The sequence below is a fragment of the Macrobrachium nipponense genome, chromosome 7, assembly GCF_015104395.2.
Source record: "Macrobrachium nipponense isolate FS-2020 chromosome 7, ASM1510439v2, whole genome shotgun sequence".
Classification (NCBI taxonomy): domain Eukaryota; kingdom Metazoa; phylum Arthropoda; class Malacostraca; order Decapoda; family Palaemonidae; genus Macrobrachium; species Macrobrachium nipponense.
The window spans coordinates 90,884,609-90,897,824 of NC_061109.1; the positions used below are offsets into that span (position 1 = coordinate 90,884,609).

General features: G+C 35.9%; 1 protein-coding gene across 3 annotated transcripts in view; it reads left to right on the plus strand.

Annotated features, from left to right (window-relative positions):
- LOC135217428 (prolyl 4-hydroxylase subunit alpha-1-like) overlaps nucleotides 1-13,216 on the plus strand; it is a 203,802-nt gene that overhangs the window by 122,013 nt on the left and 68,573 nt on the right. For 2 of the 3 annotated variants that reach the window (XM_064253292.1, XM_064253291.1), the window contains exon 2: nucleotides 12,782-12,966. The exons of the other annotated variant lie outside the window; for it this stretch is intronic. In XM_064253292.1, the coding sequence (XP_064109362.1) occupies nucleotides 12,782-12,966 (185 nt within the window). The remainder of the gene's footprint in view (nucleotides 1-12,781; nucleotides 12,967-13,216) is intronic. 3 annotated transcript variants of the gene reach the window in all.

The window sequence follows — 13,216 nt, forward strand, 5'->3', positions numbered from 1 at the left end:
ATATACTATATATAATATATATATATATATTATATATTTATATAAGATATTTTTATATATGTATATTAATATGGTATGTTCAGTTGTATTCCACATAGGAAAATGAAAAAAGGTATATCTCAGAAAATGCCCAACAGTTTCGTCCTCCAATGGACCTCTTCCAAGAAGAGGTCCATTGGAGGACGAAACTGTTGGGCATTTTCTGAGATATACCTTTTTTCATTTTCCTATGTGGAATACAACTGAATTACTATATCTTCGTGCCTAAGAAGATTACCATTAATAATATGTATAGTATGTGGTATGGTATATATATTATATATTATATTATTATATAGTATATATATATTATATATATATATATATATATTATATACCACATATTATACTATATTTACAATATACATATTTTTCTTAATTTTAATGTCTAAAATTACGCACATATATTTATATATCTGTATATGTATAACCCTGTATAACTATACATATATTCTTTTGTTCCTAAATCCTTAAATCCGTGCTATATAAATACACACATACATAAAAAGATGCCTTATTACCTACCGTGTATACTTCCGGTATCCACGTATCACCCAGCAAGTCTCCCATTCTCAAAGATGAGGCAGTGCGAACTTCAAAGTCGGGTATACTCTGTTTAAGTTTGACCTCCAGAATACTTCTGAACATAAAACATAATGTTAAATACTTAATGATTAGGTGTAACCTTCTTCATTATATATTTACGTTTACAGGGTTGTTCATAAAGTCCCAGTACCATTCTGAGCAATAGATACTTGTAATGGTACTGGGACTTTATGGAAGTCCTGTATATATATATATATATATATATATATATATATATATATATATATATATATATATAGTGTGTGTGTGTGTGTATGTATACACACAGCTTCAATACAGCTTTGTAAATATTTCGTTTACATAATGAATAAATGCATAAAGTAAACGCTAGTGTCTTCAGCAGAGATCGCGCTTGTATCTGTTGAAATAAACTCGATGACCCAAAGGTGGAACCCAAACTCAAACCAGAATAAAAACTAGAGGAACGATTTACATAACATTTACCGTTACGAAAGACGTCACAGACTAGTGGCGTGAAATTAGTTTTACCAAACACTCCAGAGCTCCAGAGCAGCAGTTCTTAACCCTTTTGTTGCCACGCTCCCTCTGAGAGTTGGTCCTTCCCGCCACGCCCCCCTTTGCATCTTTGAGGAAAATTCTCTCCAGATTTAAAGGGAAATGAAATAAAAAGAGAAGGGGTTTCGTGGGATAAGGAGGAAGTTTAATATTTACAAAAGATGGCTGGCCCAACGATTCTAACTAGAGTAGTAGACTATAGGAAACTAGCTTTATAAGACGACACTTTTGCATTTTTCTTTTTTATATAAACTTCTGGATATTAGTTCCTCACTCTTGTCAAGAGAACGACGAATATAATTAGAAAATTTTCAAGTTTTCCCTAGGGCTCGCACCTCCCCTGGAAATTGCTGACCCGCCCCCCACCCACCCCCTCAAGGTTAAAAACCACTGCTCCAGAGGGACTTAACTGTCACTACAAGACTGCCTGCTGACGGCAGCTGTCTCTGACATTGCTGGTATAAGGCAACTTTTTTCTCTCTCTTTTTAAATAGAGTTTTAACAAAGTTCCAAAGAAGACGGTGACTTGACCTCGAGGGAAGGAAGGAAAGTTATAGAAGGTGGAAATTTGTTTGTTTGTATGGTATTTTTACGTTGCATGGAACCAGTGGTAATTCAGCAATGAGACCAAGGGCTTTACGTGACTTCCGAACCACGTCGAGAGTGAACTTCTATCACCAGAAATATACATCTTTAACCCCTCAGTGGAATGCCCGAGAATCGAACTCGCGACCATCGAGATGGCAGGCCAAGACCATACCAATCTCGCCACTGTGGCGCTAGAAGGTTGAAGTGTATTCCAAAATTTAAACAATGAAGAAAAATCTGACAACCTTCAAAAAGAATTCTTAATCTGAGCAATGATTAACGTGACAGGGAGAAACTTTCTAACATATTTGTTTTCAAGGTGATTTTAAAAGATTGTGTGGAGAATATAATTATAAAAGGCCTTAATTAAGAAGCATAAGAGGAAAATAGAACTGAAAATTACTCTTAAGCGATTTTTAAACAATTTCATCAAAAAGAATGATTTTTCTTCAGTCAGATATCTTTATAATTTTATTAAGTGTCATTTTTATACAACTTCGAACTAAAGTTATATTTTTATAATTAATTGATTTAGTAATTTTACATTCAATTGGGTAGTTTAATATTTTAACATTCATCTTATATATATATATATATATATATATATATATATATATATATATATATATATACTATTATTATATATGCGTGTGTGTGTCCTTAATTAATATAATAAATAAAGAAATAAAAAATAAATAAATAAATATTTAAAAAATTCCTCCGAAATATTCCGATGAAACAATTCACTTTATTTAACGTATTATCATGTAATCTAAATTGAAGACTGCATACCATCTTGATGTAACTTTTAAATTTGCATAATCCACAACGCCTTCACTGTTGCATCCCCTTTAAATTCATCAGTGTGTTTCGTTCTTAATATTTGTATTTACTCTTTTATGCACTGGTTATGGAGCTTTTTACATATCTCATTAGACCGTTGTTGCCAGTTTCATCTATACATAATGAAATGCAGGTAACGGAAGAGAGGGGAAAGATTAAACATTCTCTCTCTCTCTCTCTCTCTCTCATATATGCATGTCTGTTTATCTGTGTACACGCGTATCTACATATATATGCGTTTACGTCTTTTGCTTGTAAATAAACTTAGAGAAGATGGAATTTAATAAAAAAACATATTGTCTGACAGCAAATTTCAAAATATAAAATATAAAAAAACATACTTTCGATTCAAAAATCAATAAAAAAAAGCATAAGTCTGATTCTCCATAGATCCCACTGTTACGTCATTTACAAAAACATCAGTCATCTCTTATTTTTTTAAAGACTTTTGATACGAAAATTGAAAGTTCTACGTTCTTGACAATTCCTGAATCGTCGCAAAAGTCCAACGCTTCTTGAAGACTGACTTGCTATAGGATATATTGAAGATTTCAATGGGACTAGGCTTTTACAAAGCAGTTTGCAAGGGGGCACTGAACTTTAATTGAAACTTGCAATCTGATTGAGAATTGATCGAATCTCTTACTGGAAGTGATGGAAGGATGGGAGAGGGAATTGAACCTTTATTCAGTTCGTGCAAACAACGGATCTTTTCGATTTTTTTTCCGTTGGCTCAGATGTGGTTGGCAAGTCTGGGATGACGACAGAGAACCTCAGATGGCTTGTAAATTCTTTGTGAGTTCGCCTATATTTCCTCCTAGCGTTTTGTCATATTTTGCTTTAGGGAGTTTAAGAATCTGTTCTAGCGTTTTGCATTGAGTAAGGTTTAAGTCACCACGCCTTGGAATGTTGCAAGCAACCTGTTGGTATGCTTGCATAAAAGCACAGAAGTCTTATCAAGCGCGCAAACTTATTATATATATATATATATCTATATATATATATATATATATATATACATACTATATATATATAATATATATTATATAAGTCATATCACATTTCCGTGATTCATATACATATATCGAGCTTACAATGTCCTTTAATATCTAATTCGCTCTACCTCGGAATTAATATATTTTCATATATGCTTAACCGAAGGGGAATTTTTTCTCGATAATAGATTTGCCTGGACCAGGGCGCGAACCTATGGATCCTTTCAAACCCAGGAACGTCAGTGAAGCTTTTTCCTACTACACCACCGCGAGAGGTTGGTGTAGTAGGAAAAGCTTCACTGACGTTCCTGGGTTTGAAAGGATCCATAGGTTCGCGCCCTGGTCCAGGCAAATCCTATTATCGAGAAAAAAACTTCCCCTTCGGTTAAGCATATATGAAAATATATTAATTCCGAGGTAGAGCGATTAGATATTAAAGGACATTGTAGCTCGATATATATATATATATATATATATATATATATATATATATATATATATATATATATGTGTGTGTGTGTGTGTGTGTGTGTGTGTACTGTTATGCGTGCACAAGCGTTACCTACGAATCGTACGTTGATATTACATGTGATTACCTGTCATTACTCCGAGTCATAACAGACATAACACTAAAAATAGTTCATGGCCAAAAATTGATCATTGCGTTTCAGATAATAATAATAATAATAATAATAATAATAATAATAAATAAATCTAATTATTTATCCATTTTGACGAAACATTTATGTCAACATCTGTTCAAAAGAAGGGTCATTCATGGCTTCCCAGAATTCTCTCCTTCTTCCGTATTCCCGCGGTTTCGTTATGGGTACCCTTCACCGTCTCTGTCTCTACACCATAGGAAACACAAGAGAGTAAAGCATTTTAATAAACGATTGGATAGGGAACGATATTGTTCGAGATAATTGGAAAAAAATAAAATTATATCCCCGAGTAAAATTGGAATAGAATAAAAGCGAGAACCAAATAAGCAACTAAAAAATGAACAATGAAATAAAGAATGAATAAATAAATACATAATATAATTAATAAAAAAGAAAGAAAGAAAGAGAAAACTAATTTAAAGGCGAAAGCCAGACATGAGCTATTTCTTAAACTGAACAAAGATCAGTTTGAGAGAGAAATAATGTTTTGTGCGTTTTGTACAGTGGTCACATAAATATGCACCTGTCTCATTTTCTCCTCATTTTGTGAGCAGTTTCGAAAATATACTAATTTTGAAGTGTTCACTTGCACTACTTATGAGAGGCTCTCTCTCTCTCTCTCTCTCTCTCTCTCTCTCTCTCTCTCTCTCTCTCTCTCTCTCTCTCTCTCTCTCTCTCTCTCTCTCTAATAATTATAGGCCATAGTAACTGTATTTTAGTGTACACAGAGAGAGAGAGAGAGGTTTTCACCTGTGTGACAATTACCTTGTTGGGACCCTCCCGTTTTATACTAATTTGTATGGATTATGGAGTACTGAGTACTCACGTCTCTCTCTCTCTCTCTCTCTCTCTCTCTCTCTCTCTCTCTCTCTCTCTCTCTCTCTCTCTCTCTCTCTCCTAGTTGCAACTTACAATTTATGTCAACATAGGTAGATGAATTGTTAAAGAAACATGTATGTATGTCTTAGTCCGTTTTTCATATCACGCTTGGAGATGACATACAGATTCGAGGTTCCTTGGTCTCTGAACCCAGAGAGAGAGAGAGAGAGAGCTCTGTTCATAGACCAAGGAATCTGTTTGTCATCTCAAATAAACTTCAAAATAAAGAAAATAAAGAAAATTTAATTACTGGGTTTGTATGAATGCATCCAAGGACAGCAGAGAGAGAGAGAGAGAGAGAGAGAGAGAGAGAGAGAGAGAGATAGAGGAGAGAGAGAGAAACAATTCCACACGAATGCAGAACGGAATTCCAAAGGTGGTTTACCGAGCTCCGTCATCTGTGACTGGGAGATGCAGCCTCCTCAAAACCTGGGAAGCTGTTCTGAGGTTACCTTTGAAAAGGCCGTTCTCAGATGAGGACGAACGCTTGCGTTCCATGGGGGCTAATGAGGTGTTTTGTTGACATACTAACACGGAAAAAGCTGAAGTTTAAAACATTAAATGATATGTTGGAAACAAGAGACTTAAGTCTCTTATTTTGGGGACATTTAAACGTATATGTTTCGGTATTCTTGTACATTCTTGTATATTTTTAATATTCTTTTGGATATAAACGTATCATTTTATATTATTTGGATATAAACGTATTTTATATTATTTCGCGAAAATCTGAATCAGTAATATTAGCCATTATATGATAAACCTTAAAGACTCTCTCTCTCTCTCTCTCTCTCTCTCTCTCTCTCTCTCTCTCTCTCTCTCTCTCTCTCTCTCTCAGAACATTATCTAAAATATATCTAGCCTTGAGGTGCTTTGCATAACCCCTTTATTTCTTGATTTAGTTACCTGCCTACAAGGCAGTAGATAATTGAATAATCTGCATTACAAAGGCCTAAAATAAAAAACTTACGAGTGGAAGCCATTCTCATTCCTTCATTCCTTTAGACTGGCCTTAGAATGCCATCCTGATCTCGTGTTCGTTAGAGGACTTATTTTAATCCAGCAATTTTTGATGGAATGGAATGGAATATGAGATTCAAGCTTGAAGCCAAGCACTGGAATCCTAAGCAATTTTTGGTGATTTTCAGCACTGAGCTGAAGATAAAAAAAAAAAAAAAAAAAAAAAAAAAAAAAAAAAAGATGTTTTCAGGATTCAGGGATAGAGAGGACAATATATTTTACAAAGCTAGGATGAGGAAACACGAAGAAAGTAGTCAATCGTGGCTCATAAATAATGTTCCTTCGACCCCTTTGCTGTACACTCTTTTTAGCCTTTTACTTTACCTCCATCCCTTCTTTCAACCTAGCTGTCAGTCTCCCAAACTATAGTAAATTCACATCAACCGTGCATCCGATGTCTAGGCCAGTCCCTTAAGACGCTCCTGATTGGATTTTGATAAGCCAATCACAGGGCTGGAAACTCTCAGTCTCTCCAGAGAGTTCACATAGGCAGGATGTATGCTCCATCTCTCCTGAAGGATACGTCTGTCAAAAGTATCCCTCGGGAGAGGTGGAACATACATCCTGCCTATGTGAACTCTCTCGAGAGAGACTGAGAGTTTCCAGCCCTGTGATTGGATTATCAACAGCCAATAAGGAGCGTCGTCAGGGACTGCCCTAGACAGATGCACTGCTGATGTGAATCTACTGTAGTACTGCTTGAAGCAACTGAAGGATTGTCTCCCAGTTCAATCTTTGCATCCTTGTACTTCATCTCATTTATTTCTCACATCTCATTATCTTTCTTTCCCACTACCTTTTTACCTTTATTTCACTGTCTCAGGCGCTGAATGCCCGCTAGTTCCCAGGTGCTTAGCTTGATATCCGAAACTTCTAAAAAGCCAAAGAAAAGGCGCCTTATACTGTTGCATGCGCATCTGTGGGAATGTGTATTGCAATGACTCGCTAAACCATTGTCTTCATCCTCGGCGAGACAACGCAAAGGAAAAAAAGAACAAAAGCAAATCGTATGTCTTAAGACGGATAAATGGCCCTAGAAGAACGGTTACGAAGGCACTGCAAATAAGTCCCGTTAATACACCGAGAGAGATTGAGGGAAATCAGTCTCACGTCAATATATAAACATTGCTGGTGTCGTCGAAGATGAACTAATTGGAGGATTGTACTGGAGGGGAACGATGTAGGGAAGAGAGAGTGAATATTTATGTAAATGTATTTATATATATATATATACATATATATATATATATATATATATATATATATATATATGATATATATATAAATACATTTACATAAATATTCACTCTCTCTCTCTCTCTCTCTCTCCTCTCTCTCTCTCTCTCTCTTCTCTCTCTCTCTCTCTCATCTTTCTATATATATATATATATATATACTATTATATATATATATATTTATCATATAATGTATATATATATATATATATATATGTGTGTGTGTGTGTGGATATATATATATATATATATGTATATATATCTATATATATATATATATATATATATATTATATATATAAAGATATACATTCTTAAAGAGAGAGAGAGTATATGTAAATATATGTATATAAAGTATATCAAGAGAGAGAAGTAGATAGATCAACGATATGTCACGATAGAGAGATTGTAGCCACTGAATCTTTAAAACTGATTGAGAGTGAGAGAGACAGAGAGAGAGAGAGAGATGCCAACTTCAAGAATAAAAAAATGGATTGCTATATAATAATAATAATAATTCATAAACAAAAACTTTAAGTTTTCCTGATCGAACAATACTGGTCCACCTAAAATTCAGACAAGGAACGTTACATTTTAGTCTGATTGATAGAGGCGCTTTCCCTGGCAGCCAGCGTCGTCGTCGACCAGGCCATTAAATATACTTTGAATATGAAGACGTTAAAGGTAGGTAGCGAGTGAACTTGTTGTGGTCGAAGCAGCATATGCATTATATGACATGACCGTAACTACTCTGCTTAGTAACGCGGCGGATTTCTCGTAACATAACGGAAGTTAGGAGCGAAGTAACGCTCGCTCTGAGGTGAGGGAGGATGAAGTTCATAGACGAGTGACATAATTGCAGTGGGAAATATGTGGATCATAAAATGGTTATAGCTTGAATACTGGTGTACTGATATGAAGTGAGTGATTACGAAGGGATTGTTTTGGTATTTTTTGTAAAACACACACACACACACACACACACACACACACATATATATATATATATATATATATATATATATATATATAGAGAGAGAGAGAGAGAGAGAGAGAGAGAGAGAGATTGCGTCCCTTTCAGCTGAATATTGACTTCTCATTATTTAATCAAATAAATCTACATGCTACACAATACATACGTGTATTAGTATTCAGGAGGATATGTTATGCATAAGTAGATAGACATTTATTGATATTTATATGAATACATCAATACGTGTCAAAGCCACTGAAATGTCTTAAGATTCGTGAATCATACATTCTGTAGTGAGTTAGCCTATTAGGTTTATTGAGTATGAGGAATTTTATCGACATCCTATAATACGTTAGCAGGTTGATCTAATTCAGTAAAATAAGTAGAAATTAAAAGTACTTTGCTCCGAGCTTCATAACGGTACGTAAACGACTTGGGACTAACCGTTTCGACCCTCACTAATCCTGTATGTAATTTTTGACGGTTTGGGTACGTTGATATTGTTATACCTAACAGCTATTTAAGAGACCATTGAATGAAAGAGAGGATTATCACTGAAACATCGAACATTATCAGTTTGATCTGATACATTATAAGTTCTTTCATAATACATATGAAAACGAAGTATTGTGATTAGTTTTTGAAAACAAGGTCACAAATGGTCCTACTCAATACACTCGAAAGACTGCTCTGATTGACCCACTGAATAATGGGACGACTCGAGCTCCCTAAACCTACAAAAACGTTCCCTACGAGACGACAATAAACGTTAGGACAAAAAACAGAATCGTTTCCTCCTTTCACATGGCATCAGTTTTTACAGAATGATACACGAATGAAATCAGGTTTTCTAATAGGGATTGGAGTATTCTTTCTGTTTGCCTAACTGTCTGCCTAGTTTATCTCAAATCCTGCTCTCAGCTTTATTTAGTTAACGCCTATTATTCCTCTCTCTCTCTCTCTCTCTCTCTCTCTCTCTCTCTCTCTCTCTCTCTCTCTCTCTCTCTCTCTCTCTCTCTCGTTAATTCAGTTAATATCTGAACTATATTACCTTGCTGCTGATTTCAGCTTAATTTTTTCACGGTTTTTATTAATAATCGTCATCTGCAAATTTTATCTAACTTTAATACCAAAGTAGTAAATATGAAGGTAGATGATGTATGAACGTGTGTAAGTGTCCAATATATAAATTTCATACCGTAAAATACGTTAAAGTATAACTGTAAGATATATAAAGAAAAATCTTTCTGTGATTAATTATGCTTTAAAAGGCAAACTAAAACCAGGTTCAGTAAGATTAAAATATAAGTCTGTCTGAAAGGATTTCAGTCAAGCTTACATAAAAATCAGTGTCCCACAGAAGGAAACTCCCCATAAAAAAAATATCCAGCGATTTCAACGCATAGATACCAATCCAATCACACCTCCTTCGGAAAATAAGGAGTTACGGTTTTCAACCTGTGATTTCACCGCGTTGTAAATAGCAATCTACTCACAGGCTTCCAGAGCGATTTTTTCACTTTTGTGCTATCTTTGAAAGCACACGTTGGAAGTTCGTAAGGAAGCAATTGCAGAAATTCAGTGTCTCATTCGCCATTAACAAAACAATTTCAGTACACGATGAAATATGCGGCCGTTTTTGGAAATTGCAATATTTGTCCGGAGTTATTATTTTTTTCCAATTTCCAACATTTTTGTGGGGACTTTGAGAGAGGCTTTCTTTTTATGTTTTTTATTTCTGCTAGAGAGAGGAGAGAGAGAGCGAGCCTATTACACATACTATTTCAAATGTGTAGAATTTGGAAGTTAGAGAAATAAATTACATTTAAATATGGTAGCTCCATTGAAAATAATAGCGATATTTTTTCCTATAGAGAGAGAGAGAGAGAGAGAGAGAGAGAGAGAGAGAGAGAGAGAGAGAGAGGTAATAGCTGGATGGATCGTTACCTCCTTGTACACACACGCCCTTTTACACACCGATCTCCTTCTCTCACCCCAAAACAAACACATACATACACTCACTAGCACAACATGAGCTTTTTTTTTTCTGCCGAGACGGTACCTTTGCCAACTCTTGTTTACTGTTACATAACCGTAACTACTCAAGATTGCTCGAAAACTGGGCGTTACCGACAGGAAACTTTTTTTTTTTTTTTTTCCGGGTCGTTTTATCTTTTTCTTTTCCCTTTTTTTTAAGCTTTAATTTTCCAGAGCAGAATCTTCGCTTCTGATGACACTAAAAAAGGATTGAAGGATTCTTCTTCCCTTTTTGATATTTTCATTTTTCCTTAATTTAACCAGTTTATTTTGATCACATCTATATTTGTCGATAAATAAATGTTTGTTACAATCGTTCCTCTCTCTCTCTCTCTCTCTCTCTCTCTCTCTCTCTCTCTCTCTCTCTCTCTCTCTCTCTCAAATGTTTTTTTTAAATGAAATGGTTCCTCGTTTCTTTGAATTCTCTACCTCTCTCAAGTGTTTGCTAAAAAGGTTCCAGGTTCAGGTTGATATGAATCTCTCTCTCTCTCTCTCTCGTTTTATGAGTCACACTCAATTGCCTTTGAGAAGCACAGATCTCATCCGTCGTCACTGAACCAGGCGACAGAGAAAGTCTAGAATCTACATATCTCTAGGTAGAAGAAGAAGATTGATTACTGATGACATAAGCAGATTAAAGTTTGTTTACATGTCAGTTGCCAGTCTAGATCGTTTGAGAAAACAGAGTTTTACGCATTACTGCGTCATGCGTTCAAGTCGATAAACTGTCGTTCACTGGAACATGCAACACAATCAAATAGGATTCTGGAGCGAATGGGAACGGGTCACAATAAGGTCTGTGAGCCACTGGAGTAAATGTGAATAAAAGGATTACTTAAGCACGTTGGATGTTTCGTGATTACCGTATTTTTCAATTTTTCCAAAGATTTTATAAGTAACTGTCTAAAGTTGACTGTAATGACCAGCTTCTTTCAATTTTCTGTTGTACACTACATTTATTTTGTTTTTATGTTAAGTATTATTTTATAAGGGACGAAAGTATTTATAATTCATTCTCCGAAACCTTTTAATGTTATATCTAGAAGTAAACCCTATGTAAGTATAAAATAGTCAAGTTCAGGTCACTAAAATGACCTATTTTCTCGTATAATGGGGGGAACTTAGGCAGAATGTTTAGATCAAATGATGGATTAAACTTAAATGATGACTCTCTCTCTCTCTCTCTCTCTCTCTCTCTCTCTCTCTCTCTTCTTCCTCTTCTCTCCTCTCCTCTCAAAGACGTTGGAGCACTCAGTCTATTGAGCAAAAAAAAAATAAGTTAAAAAAACATTAAATCCGTAAGTCATTATTGGCAAATAAAGTGAGAACTTTATGAAAGTCAGGGATTGCAATAGTGACCGCTTACTGTTCTCCGGATCTGTAAAAAAAATGGCTAATTGATAACTGTAATCTCGTAATGAATTACAGAAGAGGAGAACTGGAGCACTCATGGAGTACCGACTAGCGATAGAGAGAGAGAGAGAGCTCCTTTCCTTCTCTTACACTCATCTTCAGCAATTTCATTTCCTGAGTAATCTCTCAACCTTCCAGTCTCTGCATCCATTCATTTATCTCTCTCTCTCTCTCTCTCTCTCTCTCTCTCTCTCTCTCTCTCTCTGTTATACCCTGTCATTTCACATGATGACGTAAACGGTCCTGAAATGACTGATAAGGTTTGAATTACGTGGGATATAAACCTTGTGTGTCAGAGTGAACGGTAAGGTTTGGTCTTAAAAGAATACAAATAATAATAATAACACTGCGCAGCTATTAACCAAAAAAAAAAAAAAAAAATGTGCCCATATTTACCCACCACTAGTCCCCGGTACCCCGGCGACTTTTCTCTCTCTCTCTCTCTCTCTCTCTCTCTCTCTCTCTCTCTCTCTCTCTCACACACACACACACACACACACACACACACACACACTCGCAATAATAATTATGCACATATGAATCTCACAAGTAAACGCCTATAGGCGCACACTTGTCCCAAGCCATTACTGATAAGTTATGGTGTACTGGTACATGCCTAATTTATACCTTCTGATACAGGTGGTCGTGAACCTGTTGAATGGTCGCATTGTCGCATTATTCACTTACTGAACTTGTTGTTATTGTTGTAGAATAAATTGGCCTTATGCCAGCATGCGCTCTTTATTTTTGTAGTAGCCGTTAGCATTTATTAAGCCAGTTCAGATAGTCAATTAGGGAAATCATAGCCACTTCGAGACCGCGCTTGATACTTCTTGTTGATAGATGCAAGACAACAAGCGCTCTTGCATGGAGCAGTAGCAGAAGCAAATAGGGGCTTAACCCACAAAACCTAAGATTAGATTCTGTTTAAATTCCTAGTTTACTATTAAATGTTTTTACTCTCCTTCCACAGATGAAACCAAATGTTGCATGGGTACGTTCGGCCTGCCTCCTCCTCCTCCTGCCCCTGATGGCGCAGGCGGAGGTGTACACGTCCATCCAGGAACTCACAGCCGTGTTTTCCCTGGAACGCCGTGTGGTGGCAGCGCTGACCAATTACCTCGGCGACATGGAAACCCGACTTGCCAGGATCAGGAAGTGAGTAGCTACAGTTCTTGCCTTCGTGATATATGTATCATCCTTAATGGAAATTCTCTCTCTCTCTATGGTAGTTCAAACTATAGTAGATTCACATCAACCATGTATTTGATGTCTAGGCCAGTCCCTTACGACGTTCCTGATTTGCTGTTGATAAGCCAATCACAGGGCTGGAAACTCTCACTTTCTCTCGAGAGTTCACATGGGTAGGACCCATGTTCCACCTCTCCTGAGGGATACGTCTTCCAGG